General features: G+C 57.2%; 2 protein-coding genes across 2 annotated transcripts in view; one reads left to right on the top strand and one right to left on the bottom strand.

Moving 5' to 3' along the window:
- The window catches only part of UBE2O (ubiquitin conjugating enzyme E2 O), a 58,264-nt gene extending 48,820 nt beyond the window's left edge, over window positions 1-9,444 (top strand). The window contains exons 14-18 of the mRNA XM_030287348.4: window positions 1,540-2,197; window positions 3,066-3,202; window positions 3,685-3,888; window positions 4,555-4,612; window positions 6,013-9,444. Coding sequence (XP_030143208.4) covers window positions 1,540-2,197; window positions 3,066-3,202; window positions 3,685-3,888; window positions 4,555-4,612; window positions 6,013-6,728 — 1,773 coding nt within the window. The 3' untranslated portion in view covers window positions 6,729-9,444. The remainder of the gene's footprint in view (window positions 1-1,539; window positions 2,198-3,065; window positions 3,203-3,684; window positions 3,889-4,554; window positions 4,613-6,012) is intronic.
- A 1,297-nt stretch (window positions 9,445-10,741) lies between these two features.
- On the bottom strand, window positions 10,742-17,731 carry SPHK1 (sphingosine kinase 1). The gene is made up of 5 exons (XM_030287350.4): window positions 17,187-17,731; window positions 13,109-13,258; window positions 12,715-12,809; window positions 12,406-12,521; window positions 10,742-11,916 (listed from the first exon to the last, which is right to left on the bottom strand). The coding sequence occupies exons 1-5, from the start codon at window positions 17,704-17,706 to the stop codon at window positions 11,142-11,144; spliced, it is 1,656 nt and encodes a 551-aa protein (XP_030143210.4). The 5' UTR covers window positions 17,707-17,731; the 3' UTR covers window positions 10,742-11,141.
- Between the last annotated feature and the right edge of the window lie 223 nt (window positions 17,732-17,954).

The following is a 17,954-nucleotide window of genomic DNA, read 5'->3' on the forward strand; positions in this document are numbered from 1 at the left end:
AACAAGCTACAGCTGTAGAGTCCCATTCTGTCACTGACAGAGCAAGCACTGCCTCCACTGCAGAGATGCCTTAGCAAGGACAATGTACTTGAGCAAGATTCCTTTCTAAACCAAGCAGCTCTGCATTAATTACAGTAGAATAGTCAATGCCTGCACTGTGGCAGGGGACTGGGGCGTACAAAGCAGGCTGCTGTCTCCCTTCCCCGTTGTCACATGTGCTTGGATCACAGGCACAATCAGAGGTCTGATCATGCTCCACAAAGGGCTGTTCTCACTCTGCAGTGCCAGGGCTCTGCAGCAGCTCCTGCTGTGTCACGCCAGTCCCTTCGATTCTGCTCCTCTGCGTAATTATGGGAGTTAGGGAAATGTCAGAAGCATGAATTATTAGTTGGTAAAACCATGATTTATCAATGCCTGACCATGTGCCCAGAGACGAGCTGTCTGGGTGCTTTTTCACAGCTCTAAAAATAAAGATGGCATAACAGGCTAATTAACTTTCCAACTCAGATTTGGATTAGCTTTGAGGGCAGTGAGTTTTGATGGCTTTTCATGCCTGCAGTCACTTGTGTTGAACCCAGCTAACCTCTGCTGGCTGCCTGTCTCTGAGTGGCACAGGACTGGCTCAACAGTGCTGGTTCATTGAAGGCTTTGACAAGATGACTGAGGGTCCCTGTGCTTTAGCCTCTGGGGTCATATCTTGCAAGATTAATAGGATTCTTGGGCTGTCACTCAAGTCTCAGAAGCTTGTGGATAAAATGCTCCCATCTTGTCACTGTAAACACAGCCCTGTAAAGGTGTTCTTGCTTCCCTGGTTCTGTGTTGGTGCTTAAAGCTGGAGGAAATCCGTAAACCTCTGCAGAGAGACCTCCTGAGGTGCAGCATGTGCAAAAGCAAGTTGTAGGAGGTGAGGCTGCATGGAGTGGGGATGTGTTCAGCCTCCAGTAGTGAGAGGGAAGAGAGGATTTTATGTAAGAGCTTATTCAGCAGCTTGGGTGAGGCTCCATTGTCCCAGCTGAATTTTAAGCAGTAGCCACATATAACAGCTAAAGCAGCCTAGCAAGGCTCTTTTGGCAAGTATTGCATGCCATGGGAGAGGAGAGCTGCTGTGGGAATGTGTTCCTGGTTCCAGCATTGTCTCTGTAGAAGGACAGAGTGTGGAGGCAGCCAAACCAGGGTTCTGTGCCAGCACAGTTGCTGGTGCAGAAGCAGGACCAGAAATACCAACTCCTCACGTGATACCAAATACCTTCTGAGCTCTGTGTTCTGAAACCCTGGGGCATCCAGGTAGCTGTGGGGCACCTGCCTGCACTCCAGGGCTGGATCCCAGACACTGGAAGGACTGCAGCCCATCTAGAACTTGCCCTAGTTTTACCCCCCCAGTGCCATAGTTGGAAAAGTGGAGGATTGGACTGTGTGGTTTCATAATCTGTGCCAGTATAGATGGAATGGGTTTAAACAGCCCAACCAATTCCAAATGGAAACTGCTTTCTCTAAAACTGTGCTTCAGCCTAAGTCTCGTGTAACTCTGCTCTCCTTTAGCACTTGTACAATATTGAATCAGAAATTGAGGAGTCAGACTATGATTCTGTTGACGGCAGCACCAGCGGGGCATCCTCAGAGTGGGAGGATGAAAGTGACAGCTGGGAGACAGATAATGGCCTCATGGAAGATGACCACCCAAGAATTGAGGACTTTGAGCCTGAGGAACCAGCAGCAGAGGAGGTGAAAAAAGTAGAACAAGAAGTCCAGGGAGCTGTGGCTATGGCAGTTGCAGATCTTGCTACAGAGAAAGGTGGCAAGGATGGAGCCCCAAAGAGCTTCCGGGAACTAAAGGAGGCCATCAAGATCTTGGAAAGCCTGAAAAATATGACTGTGGAGCAGCTGCTGACTGGCTCTCCCACCTCCCCAACTGTGGAACTGGAAAAACCCACTCGAGAGAAGAAGTTCTTGGATGATATTAAAAAGCTGCAGGAAAATCTAAAGAAGACCTTGGATAATGTAGCTATTGCTGAGGAGGAAAAGATGGAAGCCATGGCAGAGACGGAGAAGAAGGAAGAAAAAGCAGAGGCACAGACACCAGTGAGGTCAGAGTGGCCCAGTGAGACACCAGTGCTCTGCCAGCAGAGCGGAGGGAAGCCTGGAGTCACCTTCACCAGTGCCAAGGGAGAAGTGTTCTCTGTGTTGGAGTATGCTCCAGGTGAGTGTGGATACTCGGTCCTTCCCTGCTCTCCTGCAGTGTTTCTTTATCCAAAACCTTTGCCTCAAACCTTTTGGATTCTGTATCCTCTTTTCTTCTTAAGTCCTTTTCATGGCTCATTAACTAGAGAAGAGAAATTAAGCCAACTTCTGTAGCACAGTGTGTTCTGGGACCTAAGCATGGCTTTTAGATAGCATCTCTAGGCACTCTTGAACCTTCCCAAGCCCCAGAAGTGTGCTTCTCTCTTTCCCAGGGTGGTGACTAACGTTGGAAGGCTGCAGACATCAGTTGCTTTCCACTGCAGATATTTCCTTGCAAGTTGCAGAATTTGCTCGGGCTTTTTTTTTTTTTCAAGGCTGAATTGGTTGAGAAGCAGAGCAAAAACAGCTGATGTTCTTGTGCTGGGTGTCCTTGATGAGTGGGTTTCCTTACTCACTGGCACCAGTGTTAGTGGCCAGAGACAAAATGAGCATCTGGCTGTGTGGAACATTGGTGACAGTGGAGCCCAAGGTGCTCCAGCCAGGGTGGGAAAGGTGGCCAAAGCTGCAGGTGTGAGGAAGGGAAAATGGGGAGCTGTGCTTAGATTTGGCAGGGAAAGGTCCATTGCTCTGTGGGATTGTCCCAGCTGTGGGACAAGCTTCCTTGCTGGGCCGCAGGGGACAGTGTTGTGTGGGACAGTGAGAACAGGAGATGCAGGTTGTGGTTGCTGTGCTGTGTGAGAAATAATCTCTCCTGGCTCAGCACCAAAGCAAGTTAACTCCTCTCTTCCACATGATGCATATTACACATGGGTGGATTTGCCTTCACTAGGAAACTGTGGCAGTTTCCAAAGGCAAGCTGTAATTCTGTTGTCTTCCTTGTCCCACAGATTCCCATGCCTTCAAGAAAATGGAGTTCCAGCCTCCAGAAGCCAAGAAGTTCTTCAGCACCGTGCGGAAGGAGATGGCTCTGCTGGCCACCTCCCTGCCCGATGGCATCATGGTGAAAACCTTCGAGGATCGAATGGCAAGTGCCTGCTCTCAGATGCCTCTGTGGTAGTGCTGGGCTCAGCATCCAGATCCCTGTCTTTGGAATTCCCTGCTTAGCCCTAATCCTTTGCATTAGAGCTGCAGGAATGTGTGCATCATGTGAAACAGGGCTGTAATTACCCAAAATGGCTGGTTTTGCATTCCCTGAGTCAGGGTGGCAAAAAAGGAGCTGCTGATTGCAGGGACCCTGTTCTGGGTGCTGAGTGCCAGCAAGGGGCTGTGTCAGCAAGGAGAAAATCTGGGATTTTTGTCCCTCCTCAAAGCCCTGTTTCACTTGTAAATGTTCACTTTGCTCTCAGGGTGCAACTTCTGTAGGGGAAGGTGTCCTGAGATGTGTTACTTGAGCTGACACTTGAAAGGGCCAAGTCAGTCACATCCCCACTGTCCCTCTGTGTAAATACAGCTCTGCCAGGGTGAGAGAGTGTTTCCCAGTGCCTGACCTCCTGCCTCTCCCCACAGGATCTCTTCTCAGCACTTATCAAAGGGCCCACACGCACACCCTACGAAGATGGCCTCTTCCTCTTCGACATCCAGCTCCCCAACATCTACCCCGCTGTCCCGCCTCTCTTCCGCTACCTCTCCCAGTGCAGTGGGAGGCTGAATCCCAACCTGTACGACAATGGCAAAGTGTGTGTCAGCCTCCTGGGCACCTGGATAGGCAAGGTAATGCTGTCCTCACCTGTCCCTGGGGAGCAGGGCTTGTGCTGGGCTGCTTGTGGAACAAGTCACTTCCTACCAGACCTGGGTGACTTCTCTCTTGGGTGGTGCTTAGGCTTTGGGCACTGGTTTAGGTATCTGGAGTAGATAACTGGTGTAGTTTGGCTTTTGCTGGGTCTGTATTTGGCTCAACTGTCTCTCCTCAATGAGAAGTCTGTGGTCAGTCCAGCCATAGCAGAGATGCCAACACCAGCATGGGGTGTGCCTATGGGCTAGGGCTCTGTCTTCCACACTGTGGACAAATCATGCAGCGTGGTACAAAGCCCAGCTGGAGACTTGGAATGAGCAGAGCCAGGGAAATAGGTTTTGAGCAGGACAGGGCAGCTGGGAAGGGGTTGGAACTGATGGCTGGTGTGTAAGGTTACACAGTTCCAGACAGAACTGGCCTGGGGGGGGGTGTGGTGCTGGTAAAAAAATAACGGAGAGATGTGTTGTTGAGCTGGGAGACCAGCACATCACGTGCTCCTGGAGTCAGTTCCTGGTTCCTGCCGTGAGCCACAGGATGTCAGCAACAGGAATGCAGAACAAATGGGGCCTCACTTCATCTGACAGTGGTCACAGAGCAAACTGATGGTGCTTCAGCCCTTTAACATATTTGTGTTTGCATTTCAGGGGACAGAAAGGTGGACCAGTAAATCCAGTCTCCTTCAAGTACTCATCTCCATCCAAGGTAAACGCTCCTGCCAAGCCTGTGGGGCAAGAAAAGGCAGAGGGAGGAAAGGATGTTGGTTTATGGGGGGCATACAATTGGGATCTGCCACCCCAGTTGGGCTAGTGCTGCTTTTCAGTCTCACCTTGCTGGACAAAGCAGTGTCCTTACCTCTCTGCTTGAGCAGTGGAAGCAGGTGCCAGCTTTTCTCATGCCCAGACTTCTGGCTGCATCCCAGGGCTCTGACACAATGCTTTCCCCTCTTCTCCTGCAGCAGCCAAGCACAGAGTTGTCTGCTTGTTACTGTGAGCTGACAGAGGTGAACCACCGTGTCCTCAGCCTGTTACCAAAGTTAGTTGAAGTTGCTAAACTGGGCCTCATTTGCGAGGACTTTTTTTTTATCCCCACTGAGTCACCCGCCCATCCTACCTGGGACGTGTTTTGCACATGATGCTGGTGTTTATGCTCCTACCAAAGCAGAGAATAATCAGGGGTGTGCCTAGACGAGCCCCAGGGCTTCCTGCCATGGGGCATTGCTCTGGCCTATCCAGTTTGGGAGCAGACAGACTAAATCACGGAACTTCCTCATGGGTGACTTTCTGTGCAGGGAGCTCAGGCATGTGATGAGAAACCTTTGACACAGAGCAAGGGTTCCTGCTGACTGGAGGCAACTCCTGCTCTTCTGAACTCCCACAGTCCACCTGTATCCTCCTGTGGGGGAAGGATACCTCGATAAAAGCCTTTTCTCATTTCCAAAGCCAAGGATCCAAATTTAGAAAACGAAACACTAAATGTTTTACTGGAGCAGCTTGGTGTTAGGGGAAAGTCTCTCCTGCTGTCTGGGCTTTGAGAGACACATGATCTCCCCAGCTCTAATGCAACTTGTGGCAGGCTGCCAGCAGCCTGGCAGTGCAGGGGCTGTTGCTACATACCTGTAATTTCATTAGACCAGAAGTAAGCAGGAGAAATCTTGGTAAAGGTGACTTGTCACAGTCTTCTGTGTCTCAGAACTGCACTGTCTGATGGTACTCTGCTGGATAGAGCAGAACCTGGCCAGCTCAAAACCTGTTGCTGCAGTCTGGCCTTTGTTCTGATTAAGAGGAGGAAGAAAATAAAAGCTTTTGTTGGGTTTGTGGGTTTTTTTGCAGGAGGGAAGTGAAAGGAGCTGTGAAACCCCTCCCTTCCTGCCCTTTTGACCTGCTCTGCTGTTTGTGCCCTCTGCATTGTGCTGGCAGAGGGCTGTTCTTGCCAGCCAAGGAGGATGCCACTCCCGGTCCCTGCCAGGCACACCAGGCTCCCCTTGCAGCACCGGTCCTGTGCATCCTGCACCTTCGGGGGTTCGGCCTGGCCTGGTTTGACCCTCCAGGGGATGGGATTGCTGTCGTTCTGCCTTAACCCCTCGGTGTCCGTTCTGCCGGCAGGTCTGATCCTGGTGAACGAGCCCTACTACAACGAGGCCGGCTTCGACAGCGACCGGGGGCTGCAGGAGGGCTACGAGAACAGCCGCTGCTACAACGAGATGACGCTGATCCGCGTGGTGCAGTCCATGATGCAGCTGCTGCGCCGGCCCGTGGAGGTCTTCGAGCACGAGATCCGGGAGCATTTCCGCTGCCACGGCTGGCGCCTGGTGTCCCGCATCGAGTCCTGGCTGGAGACCAACGAGCTGGTGGAGCGCAGCCACGAACAGGCCAACGGGGCGGATTCTGCCTCGCTGGTGAGCCCCGGGGAGCGCGGCCCGGAGCCGGGACCGGCCGCTGAACTGTCCCTGTCCGACTCGGCGCTGGACGCGCAGGAGGAGCCGGACGAGCCGGAGCTGCCCAGCGCCGCGCCCGGCACCGGTGACCTCCAACAGTTCTCGGACTCGGAGAGCACGGGCCAAGCCAGGGGGGACCTGGCCAGAGACCGAACGGACGAGGGGAAGGCTGCCCAGGACTCTGCCTCGCAGCCCAGCGTGAAACCAAAGAAAAGGAGAAAGAGCTACAGGAGTTTCCTGCCGGAGAAGAGCGGTTACCCTGATATCGGGTTTCCCCTCTTCCCTTTGTCCAAGGGGTTCATCAAAAGCATCCGCGGTGTCTTGCAGCAGTACCGGGCTGCCTTAGCAGGGGCCAACATCCCAGAGTGGACAGAGGACAAATAAACCATCAGGTTAGGGACAGGCAGGTGCAGGGGAGAAGGGAAAGCAGCAGAAAGTAAATTGGCAAACGCTGTTAATCAATCAACTGGCTTCTCCTTCCAGCTTTTCTTCCTCAGCTTGGTTTGTTCCAAAGAAGGTGGTAGGCCTGACTGCTCCTCTGAGGAAAGGTTGTTTAAGCATGAATAACTCTTTGTCCCCAACCCCTCTTCCTTCCCCCTGTCCCATGTACATGCTCTTCTTGCAAGTTTGACCCTGCAATGGTAAGATTTGAGACCTGCACAGAAGCAGTCTTGCAGCCACTTTCCCTCTGCACTTTCATCTTGGGGCACCTTTTCACACAAGGACTCTTCCCACCCAGCACTACACCCAGCAGTTTGTTCTGGTGGGGTTCCAGCCAGGAGAAGGGATTGCTGTAGTTTCTGGAAATGAAGGGCAATGTCCTCCCAGTCTTTTATTTTTCTTGGCATTCCCATGGGTTCTATGAAGTCTACCCCAGCTTATCTGTACTTAGACATTGGATTGTGTTTGCATTGGAGTTGTCTGCACCATATGGAGTTGCTCTAGTCTTAGTTGTTCACCCATAGCTACGAGGTTCTTCCAGTTGGGATTGGTAGGCAGGGCCAGAGCCCTGCACTGGCACTTGTGCTGCCCTGGGAGTGCTGCAGACTTTCCATCCAGTTCTGCAGCTTCCAGGTCAGTCTCCTGGAGGCAGGTCTAGCCATCCCCACTTCTTTTTCTCCAGAGTGAGGCAAACTTCCCTTTCCCCACCATGCATGCCTGTCTTCTAGAAGTACATGGGATTCAGGGTCCTGTCCTTGTTTACTTGCTTAGGTATCTTTTGTTCCGAGCCATCCTGGCTGTCACACAGCACTACACCCACCCTGGATCCCAGCGAGTGATCCTGGGCCCATTGCAGCTCAGGATGAGCCTGGTGTGGCTGCTGCTCCCTCATCCAGCTGTACACGGCTGTGAGGAGCTGTGGGAGCCAGGGTCACCCCAGGGAAGCCGTGTCATGTTGTGGCAGCACCAGTTAGTGCCAGTTCCTGTGCTGTTACACAGTGCTGCTCTGGGAATCCATCCCTGCTCCCTGCCACGCTGCTGCTGGACGCTCAGGGCAGCCTGAGCTGTGACCGTGGGCACTTTGAGGCAGTGACTTCCCTGGGCACGTCCCCTCCCTGAGGCCTCTGGTGCTGTCTGCACACACCTTCACTTGGAGCTGGGCACTCCCACTCCAGCCCTGCCGCTTTGCCCGGTGCTCAGGGGCTGGAGAGGCACCCACGGGGAGCTCAGTCTGTCAGGGAGAGTCCTTCCAGCGGGGCAGCAGTGCCAGCCTTGCCAGGGAGGAGTTGGGCTGAGCACACGGCTCTGCCAGAGGTAAGGATGGAGCCAAAGCTCTCCTTTGCTTTTACTCTTGCTCAGTGTGGCTGCAGTTATAAACAGAGAACAGCAGGAGGAAACCAGCACATTGGTGCAGTGATTTTTGCTCCCACCAGCCCAAATCCAGCCCCCCTCCACCCCCACCCTCCCCAGCTCCCTGTTGTTTCCTATGGCCCCTGATGCTCCTGAGCCAGGGGCTGGCTGCACAAAGCCTTTCTCATGTCCCCATCCACCATTGGGATTTTGGAAGACACTTTCTTCTCCTGGTGCTCCGGAGGATGCAGGGCTTGGCTGTGCTGAAGAGCTGGGCTGCAGAGGTGCTGGTGGTGGGCAGGGCAGGCTGGAGCTGTCCCCACGCCACGGGAGTGAATGGATCCCTTTGAGGGCAGCACGGGAGTGCCTCAGGGCTGGGGGCAAGAGGTGAGGCACTGCTCCAGGCCAGGGAAGAACAGGCAGAGGCTGATTCCAGGCACAACCATGTTTGTGATCCGGACACTGACACCCTCTGTCCCCAGAGCCCGGCTGTGACTGCTCCATCACCCACAGGACCAGGGATGGAGGGAGGGAGAAACCCACTGGGGATGGAGGAGCTGTCGAGTTCCCCTTTTCCCCTCCTTTACTCTGCAGCTCTCATCTCACAGGGCAGGCACCACATCCTCCCCTTAGCCCAAAAAGTCTCTGATCCTACAGAAGAGCTTTTGCACAGGCTGGGCTCCCTCTGAGGAGGGGGATGTTGGCCTGGAATGGGACACTGCTCCCCCGGCACCGCTCACTCTGCAGCTGTCCCAAACCCAAGCGTGCACAGAGGTTTACAAATTTTCTAAAGCTTTTGATAATGTGAAGCTCCTGGGTGATGAGGTTGGTGGTGAGCACACTGCAGCTATGTAATTTTTTGTGTATGTATGTAATATTTAAGGGTAACAAAATTTAAAAGGCTAAAACCTTAAAAAAAAATCTAAAAACACACAAAAAAAGCCAAAGCATGATGCATATTGTTAGCCTTAAAACTGGCTACACGACTGTGTGATGTACAAATGAGAGCAGCCTGTAACTGTTTTAAGTGCTGGGGACGGGGAAGAAGCATTACAAAATCAGTTTGTAGCCTTGATTCTGTACAGTATTTAATGAATAAAAAACAAACCTGACTATTGAGGCCATGCTTAGAGGTGTGTCGTTCACGTGCAGATGTGGATGCTTGGTTGCTTATGATATATGTATAAAGTGCTGTGTGACCATTAAAACTTTTTTTACCTGCAGAATTTTTTTTTTTTTTTTGTTTGGCTAACCAAGGTGTAATAAAGGAGGGAAGATGACTTGCCATTAAATTTTGCCTCTGTGAGTAGATCTGTGAGTTGTCTCTTTCTTTCCCCCTGCCACTCTTTGGCACTTCCCCCTCTTCTGCCAGCCTGGGGCTGGACAGGGTCCCGCAACGGAGGGATCCAGGCGGGTCTGGCAGGGAGGAGCTGCCTCTGTTCTTTCTCTGAGCTGTTCCCCAAGACCCTGATGTGCAGAGGAGCATCTTCCAGGCTGGCTGGCAGTTTTTATTTTCTGTGCTCCTTGCTGGTGCTCGCGGGTGGCTCAGTGCACGCCCAGCACAGCTTTTGGCCCCAGTGCTTGTGGCCAGACTCAGGCAAAAAAATAAAAAATCCTTTTGGAGCCCCCCCAGCCTGGGGGCTCCTGTGAGCCTCCAGCAGCTCAGCAGAGTTAGAGAGTTATTGCTCAGCCTGTTTTTACACCTGGCGCGATGCCGCGGGGGAAATAACTTTATTTTGGGAGGTGGTTCCCAGCTGCTGCCTGCCCTGCTGGCTCAGGAACAGGGCTCCTCTCCATCAGCAACTGAGGCCATGGGAGGAGGACAATCGTGCTCTTCTTTCCCGGATCTGCCATCCTAATTGCACAGTTTGCAGTTGAATAAATGCAAATAGCCACCACTGTTTACTCTTCTGCTTTGTACTTGAGCGCTGAAAATGAGGTTTAATTACTGCAATTTTATATCAAAGAGGCTCAGTAATTCCCCCCAGGCAAGTCCCAGGCCAGGGACCTGTAGCAGGGCTCCAGCTGGCCCGGGCAGCCCGAGAAAAGGGAGGCAAGGGTCCCCCAAAAGGCCCCTGCTGCAGGCAGAAAGCCAAACCCCTCAGCTCCAACGACCCCTCCTTGAACCTCTTCCATGAATCCTTCCCTGCTGTCGCTCAGAGGCACCGAACTTTCCCCAGGATGTCCCCAAGTGTCACTGCAGGGCTGAGCTCCCTGGATACGAGCTCAGCATGAGGCTGAGCAGGGAGGCATCGCTGCACCCCAAAAACGGGGCTGGGTGGTGGCAGCAATGCCCGGTGTCCTGCATCCTCAACACCTCCCTTGGGAGCATCTCCGGGGCCCCTCGCTCCGTGCTGCTCCCGTCAGGATGTCCGGGAGCAAAGGGCTGCGGTGCTGAGCTAAACCTATCCCACCTTCAGCACACCCTGGGTGAGCCCAACCCCTGACAGCAGCCACAGCAGCCGTGAGATCGGATTCAAAACCCAGGAAGGATTTTTTGGGTTTTTTTTTTTGTTTTTTTTTTTTTTTTGCAAACGCTAGATATTTATTTTGCATTTCTCACAAGAATAAACTCCGCTTCTACAGGAAGCTTTGGGGTAGAAACATTCTTTAAAAAGTCGGTTTATTGTATTAGATCTATTGGTCCTGACCCTCCCTGGGGGGGTGGCACAGCAATGCCACCGTGTGTGCGTCCGAGCCGGGGAGGGGACGGGGCTGTGCCGGCGCAGCCGCCTGGGGGCCGGGACCTCGTACCAGGATAAAACACGCTGGCATCTCGCCGGCACCGAGTACCTGATGGGGCTTGTGGCTCATTTTTGGAACAACACTGGGAGCTGTCCCAAGGGGGTAAAGCTAAGCGTGGGGGCAAGCGAGGGGATGAGCCCCACGCCCCCCCAAGACCTATTGCTGTGGAAGGAGGGGGTTCCTGAGTGGGAGGAAGGCTCTGCCACCCTGGCGCCGGGCCGTGCCGGCAGCTCAGCGCTGCAGGGAGGGCGAACGGGGAGCTCAGGAGCCGCTGAGGACGCGGCAGAGGCGGGCATGGACCTGGCCCTGCACGGGCTCGCAGGCCAGCGCCTCCCCATCCACCGTCATGATGCCCGCGGCCACGCGCGGCTCCAGGCGGAACGCCCGCACCGGGACGTAGGACAGGTGGGGACAGTTCAAGTCCAGGTGGGTCCCCCTGGACATGGCCAGGAAGAGCTTCAGCAGCGTCACGCGGCTGATGCCGGCCTTCATGTAGAAGAGGTGGATGCAGCCGTCGTGCAGCCGGGCCGCCGGTGCCATCAGCAGGTTGGTGCCCAGGTGGGACTGGTAGATGGCGTAGACCAGGACGAACTCCTCCTCGGGGACCACGGTCCAGTGCGGCGGCACGGGCTGGCCCAGCGGCACCAGCAGCGAGTCGGGGGGCGGCGAGCCGGGCGCCTCGGTGCCCGCGGGCTCAGGGACGCGGCCGTTGGTGACGGGCGCGGGGACGTCCCTCGGGGCCGGGGCACTGTCCTGCTCCGCAGCCACGGGCAGGTAGGACAGGCGGCCCTGGTACACCCGGAGCTTGGCCAGGCACTGCAGCGTGCCCAGGGTGAAGCGGGCGCTGCCCAGCCAGCGGTACTTCTCGCTGTCGATGTCCACGTCCGAGATGAAGCCCCAGCCAAAGCCCAGGAAGGAGAAGAAGCGCTTGCCCGAGGCCGTGCTCAGCGACACCAGGTCCATCTGCGTGTACAGCCCCTTGCACAGGATGAAGGTGCAGTTCGTCAGCAGCTTTTTCTTGGCAACGTGGTCGTAGCTGTGAGGGGTGGAGAGGGTGAGTTTGGAGCTCAGGAACTCTCCTGCTGCCCCAGCATCCACCTGCAGACCTCACCCTTGTGTCATGGCTGGGCCATGTCCCTGCTGGGTGACAGTGTCCCTCAGGAACAGCTGCTGGGAGTAGTTTTGCTGGGGATGGGAGGGATAAACCAGCTGCTGAAAGAGGGAACTGAGCCAGGGCAACCCTGGTCCCCCACACCTTGGGATTGGCTGTGCCTGGGATGGGTCCTTTGGGTTAAAGCTTTACCAGTCTCTGAGCCCAGAGAAAGGGAGTGGGGAGAGCAGGACAGACAGGGATTAATGCCTTGCTCCCAGCTGGGGCTCTGCTGCACAAGCATGCGGGGAATGAGGACCCTGCCAGGCATCCCTGGGCATCCCAGCACCTCTCCCTGGGCTGCAGCCCCACACAGCCTTTCTCTTCCCTCCTCCCTGCAGGAGGGCAGTGGGTGCCCACAGGGCTGGGACTCACCCTGCATAGTAGTTGATAGAGGCAGCCAGGGCGTTCCCAGAGCCTCCTGGCAGGATGCACAGCGGCTTCTTCATGGCCTCCTTCCAGTCCGGACGCTCCATCAGCCCGTTCACCACCTGTGGGGATGAAGGAGCCTGTGGTACCCAAGGAACTGCCCCTGCCCAGCCTGGGGGGAGCAGAGCCACGGTGCCCCTGCCCAGGGCAGGACAGAGGTGATGGCTGCTTTGCTCCAAGCTTGGTGCCTTTGTGACTCAGAGTTGGCTGCTGCCCCAGGCACCCCAGCTCTGCCCAGCCCCGAGGTGCCCTCACCTCGAACAGCAGCCCGTCCCCAGACACGACCACCAACGTGTCCCACTGCGACAGGTCCTCATCTCGCACCTTCTCGTGCGCATGGTGGGGTCTTTCTGTTGGGGAGAGTGGAGAGATTTGGAGCATCACCCTCCATCCCTCTGCCCTTCCTGCTGCCACCCCCCAGACAGCGACCCCAGCCCCAGATGGTGACCCCAGCCCCAGATGGTGACCCCAGCCAGGGATGCAGGAGGCAAGGCAGTCACTCCTCCAGTGCAGCATCCTGCAGGACCCAGAGCAGTGCTGATGCAGAGTCAGAGGCCCTTGGAGGAGCCTGTCCCATGTGGCAGGGCCCAGGCAGGATCACAGGGAAGGGAGAAGGAACAAGAGGAGCAAGAGTTGCTCATGGACTCACCGGTGATGAAGACAGTGGTGGCAATGTCAGCCTCAGCCAGCATGGGCTGCACCACCGCCTGGAAGTCATCGAGGGCACGGCCAGAGCCGCTCTGTGGGTTCAGCAGCACCAGCGCGTGGCAGGGCCGGGGCAGCACCCCATAGCTGTCACCTGGGGGGCACAGGGGGCTCAGGGCGCCAGGTCATGGCCCTGCCCTGGGAGGGCTTTGCCAGCCAGGGCAGCATTTGCCAAAACCAAAAGGGGAACTGGCCCTCCCCCATTCTCCCCCCCTCCCTGGGCTGAATCTCTACCCAGAGGCAACAGGGGTGAGCAGGGATGGAGGGTCCCTGCTGGGAATGCTGGGGAGGTGGCACAGACAGGACACAGGGGCCTGCAGGGACTCATGTGAGCTCCCCGGCAATCAGCAGAGATGTTCACACCCAGCATGGAGCCCTGCAGCGCTCCAGCCATAGCAGAGTGGGGGGATGAGAACCCCAGGTCCCAGTTCCCCGCATCCACCCAGATGGAGCGGGGCCAGGACAGACAGTTGTGCTGGCAGACAGATGGAGGCTCCTGCTTCCCCTGCTCCCCACGGGGCTCAGGTTTCGCCTGCCAGGGCCTCGGCCCGGCTGTAATTACAAGCCTGGCAGGGGTCCCATCCCTCTGCCTCCCCAGTTGCTTCCAGTCTCTCCTTTTCCAAGCCCCGTGGTCCCTGTGCAGGGGGACAGGGGGAAGCCACTGAGCTGCCCTGTGAGGGAGGCATGAGGAGGAGGAGGAGGAGGGCTGGAACCCCCGGTGCTGCTGGGCACCCCAAGCCCTGAAGTGAGGAAGGGCAGCAGCCTCAGGCTCCCCCAGCGCCTCTGCAGTGAGGAGCCAATCTGGGGATTGCTGGGGATGTCCCCAGCAGCTCTGTGCCCCCTGAGCTGTGCCCTGGGCTGGGGACATGTGGGTGCCCAGCCCAGCACATGGGCCCAGCAGCTGCTGACTCAGCAGGACGAGGTGCTGAGTCAGGACAGCAGAGGCCTCCCCCAGCACCATCCTGGGCTGGGAACCCCCTCCCAGCCCCCGAGCACTGGGGTACCCCCACCTCATCTGCACACGTGCAGCCATTTGAGCTGTTTGAACACACGAGCTGGGGTTCTGCAGCTAAAGCCTCCTACACCCACACTGGGGACATGCCATGGAGGACACCACATGTGCCACCTCCCCTGGGGGACATCCAGCATCACACCAGTCATGGCCATGAGCTCCACAAGCTGCCTGGAGAGAGGTGGGACTGGAGCATCCCATCTCCATGCCAGTTTCAGCCCTGGGAGCACACAGAGCTCTGCTGACTCCATCACCACCAGCATTATTTCCTGGCCCCATGGATCATCCATGCTGTCACCCTCCAGGACACCTCACCAGCTGCTTGGGACCTGTCACCAAGTCCCCAACAAAGATCTGCCTGTGACAGTCCCAGGGCTGAGCCTGGCCCTGGCTGCTTGCTCCAGGCACTGGCTCCAAGCTGCTTCTCCCACTGCTGCCCAGGGCCAGTGGCTCCCCCCACCACCCTCCCCAGCCCCTTATCAGTGGGCTCCAGACACAAAGGGACAGCTGCCCTCGGGGAAAGCAGTGAAGCACCCAGAGCAGAGGCCACTCCACTTTGGGTCAGGGACAACAAAAAGCAGCCCAGGGCTGGGCTGACCCTGCTCCGAGTCCTGCAGAGCTCCCCTGATCCCCCAGGCACTAAATCCCCTGCAAGAAAACACACACAAGCACCCACACAGGGTATGAACCCAAACCCAGATGCCTTCTCTCTGGGGGGCTTTTCTGTCTCTTTCCTCCCTAAAGCCCTGGATATTGAAAAGCAAAAGCCAAAGACACTTCAAAAGCCTAAATGGAGTTTTTAACCCTGCAGTGTTAATCAAGCACGTCGTTTCTCACACACACACAGAGCTGCAGCTGAGTCTTGCCCAAAAATCCTGCCCCGACCTGTGGGTGCTGCCCTGTGGCCTCCTCTGGGCAGCAGGGAAAGGCTGGGACCCCGAGGATCAGCTCCTTGGCTGGAGGGGGAAAACAAACCCTGCTCAGGGCACAGAGGGATGCCACGACTCCCAAGGGACAGATTGCTGGTACCAGGCTGTAAGTAGTGACAGGAGTGATCCCAGTGTGGGACTGGCGACACCAGCAGCACCAGGCTCAGCCCTATGGTGGAACTGGAGGGTGCTGGATCAGAGCTGGAGCCCAGCAATGGTGATGCACAGGCAGACAGATTCCAGCAGCATCCTGACCCATCCAACTCTTCCTGTTGCACAACACCGGCCAGTCCCTGGCATCCCAGCAAGCTTCCACTTCCCAGCACAGTGTGGTAGCTTTCAGCCTCAAATGCTGAGCAGAGCAGAATCTGAGTCAGCAGGAGGAAGGGGCTCCAACTGCTGCCACAAACTCTGCTCCACTCCCGCTGCCCACATCCTCCCATGTGATGTGTCCTGGCTGTGCCCAGGCTGTGCCCACAGTGCCACAGCTCCGCTGTCGGCAGCCCAAGCCACTCCACTGCATCCCTGCATCCTTCTGGGACTCTCTGGGCACAAGGAGCAAGCATGCCAGGGGGAGAGAGGCTGGGGCTGAGCCTCCTGGGGCTGGATTTCTCTGTCGGGACACAAGCCTGGGGGCAGTTTGTCCCCTCCTGGATAGCTGCAGTTTGGGACACACTGCAGGCAGCCCCAGCTTTGGGGTTATCAGCTGCTGAGGAACTTTCTGTTTATCCCTTGAGGTGAAACAAGGAGGGGGAATCATCCCTTCATCCCTGCTGCAGCACTCCGCAGGGCTTTTATTCCAGAGGATGCGACAGCACCAGGATGGGATCGCTGGTGGCTCCCCAGGTCCCCTCCCCATGGGGACAGGGTGACAGGACTCTCTGCACGGACTCACCCGCAGCTTCCCAGCACGGCCTTATCAGTCCCGCACAGGCCTCTCTGCCGGCACGTGCGAGCGCTGGGTGTGCACCAGGGGCATTTTTAGCTCTGTCCAAAACTGAGGGAGGAGGATTGCAAATCCCGATGGCCTTCAGCAAGGAAAGTGACTGCAAAATTCTGCACTGCCTTCTCCCATCCTCCTTCCCCCTGCTGCCCACAGGGCCCTGTGTGCAATGAGCTGCTCCTGCCCCAGCACCCTCGCACCACCTGCTCACAGGGCGAGGGTTGGAAAGCGTCTGGAGACTTCCAGCTGCAGAGTTCAGGCTGGAAATAGAGCTGGGGAACTGGTTCTGCCCTCACCCCATTCCACTGGATTTTTTGTAATTCTTTAGGAAGAGAGACAGAAAGTTGTTTTGTAGCTGCAGGTCATGTAAAAAAAAGAGCTGCATTTTAAAATCCAAGCAAGGAAAAGCTGGGCTAAATGTGATTTGACAGGATCCCTCTAACCGCATGCCTCTTAATTTCCAAGTCTGATCAGAGCGACTGGACAGCCAAATAAATGAAGTAGTGCATATAATTGAATCTCTGCTCAGATGTTCAACTATCTGCCAGCACGCCCTGCCCTGCCTGCGGGAGCTGGGGGATGCGGCCCCCGAGCAGGACCCCCACCCAACTCCAGACCCTAACAGCTCCCGAGGGGAGCTGGATCAGAAACACACAGCCTGCCAGACTGCCCTGAGATCCCGCTGGACCGCGGGGGTCCTGGGGGGATCTGCCTGTCCCCAAATCCCAAGTGATGGATGGGACCTGCTGGGGACAGTGCCTGGCTCCCGTCCTGCCTGCGTCAGCAATGATTACTTTTTTTTTCCTTGGATCATGCTGCCCTTTGGAGCTTTGGAGTTATCGAACGGGAGCAATGGGGATGGGGGGGCCCCCAGACAGGGCTTGGTTGTTTCTGTCTCCTTTCAGTGGTCACAGTGTGACCACTGAAAGGAGACAGAAACAACCAAGCCCTGTCTGGGGCCGCGAGCGGGGATGTCCCTGTCCCCCCAGCCTCGGGGAACGTGCGAGTGTCCGAGTGACCCCACGGTGTCGCGGGTCACCCCCGGTCTGTGTGTCCCCCCCACCCTCCCGTGCCCCCGGAACGGGGTCGGGGTCGCGGCCGGGCCCCACGGGCGGGGCGGGGGGAGCTCGGCACTCACCGTCCTGCGCGGGCACGGCGGGCACGGCGAGCTCACGGATGCGGCGGCTCCAGGCCTGGGCGATGCGCAGGTTGCCCTCAGCGTCGGGAGCCCGGGAGACGCGGAAGGTCCGCTCCAGGCGCTGGCGGGCGGGCGGGCCCCAGCGCGGCCCCCTCAGCGGGTAACACACCAGCGAGAAGCAGGCGGCGGCCGCGGCCGCGGGGAAGGCGGCCGAGCCCACACAGTCGGCCAGGCGGAGCGAGGCGTCGGCACCGGCCGAGCCGCCCGGGCAGCCGCCGGCACGCCGCACCTGCAGCTCCCGGGCCGTCAGCCACAGCGAGCAGGCGGCGGCACCGGGGGCCGGCCCCGCGCCGAAGATGCCTTGGAGCAGCACCGGGCCCCCGCCGGGCTCCGGGGGAGCGCGGCGGCCGGCGGCCATCGGCGGAGCGGGCGCGGAGCGGAGCGGGAGGCACCGGGGAGCGCCGCCCGCCGCCGCTCGCTGCTGACGCCCGGCGATGGCAGGCGGGGCGGCCCCATTCATAAAAATTTAACCCACCCACCCCCCAAGGCCACCTCTTCCCTCGCTGAGGGGGGCCGGGCCGGTACCCCCCACACCCCCAGCCGGCTGCCTCAGTTTCCCCAAGCGCCGCCCCGTGCTCCGGGCAGTGCAGACGGGCGGGGGCCAAGGGACGCCGTGGGTTTGCCGCGGGTGGTTCTGTGCTGCTGGGGTGGGTGTCTGGCGTGGGGATGGCAAAGAACAGACCCACGGTCACGGCGGGAGGGGGGAGG

The sequence above is a fragment of the Taeniopygia guttata genome, chromosome 18 (assembly GCF_048771995.1).
Source record: "Taeniopygia guttata chromosome 18, bTaeGut7.mat, whole genome shotgun sequence".
Taxonomy (NCBI): Eukaryota; Metazoa; Chordata; class Aves; order Passeriformes; family Estrildidae; genus Taeniopygia; species Taeniopygia guttata.

Bases quoted from the DNA above. Each gene is read 5' to 3' on its own strand.
- SPHK1 (XM_030287350.4), bottom strand. From the start codon at position 17,706: ATGAATGGGGCCGCCCCGCCTGCCATCGCCGGGCGTCAGCAGCGAGCG. The intron at 13,259-17,186 runs GTGAGTGCCGAG...TGTGCCCCCCAG, and splicing joins CGCCGTGCCCGCGCAGGACG to GTGACAGCTATGGGGTGCTG. The intron at 11,917-12,405 runs GTGAGTCCCAGC...CACCCCTCACAG, and splicing joins TCTATCAACTACTATGCAGG to CTACGACCACGTTGCCAAGA.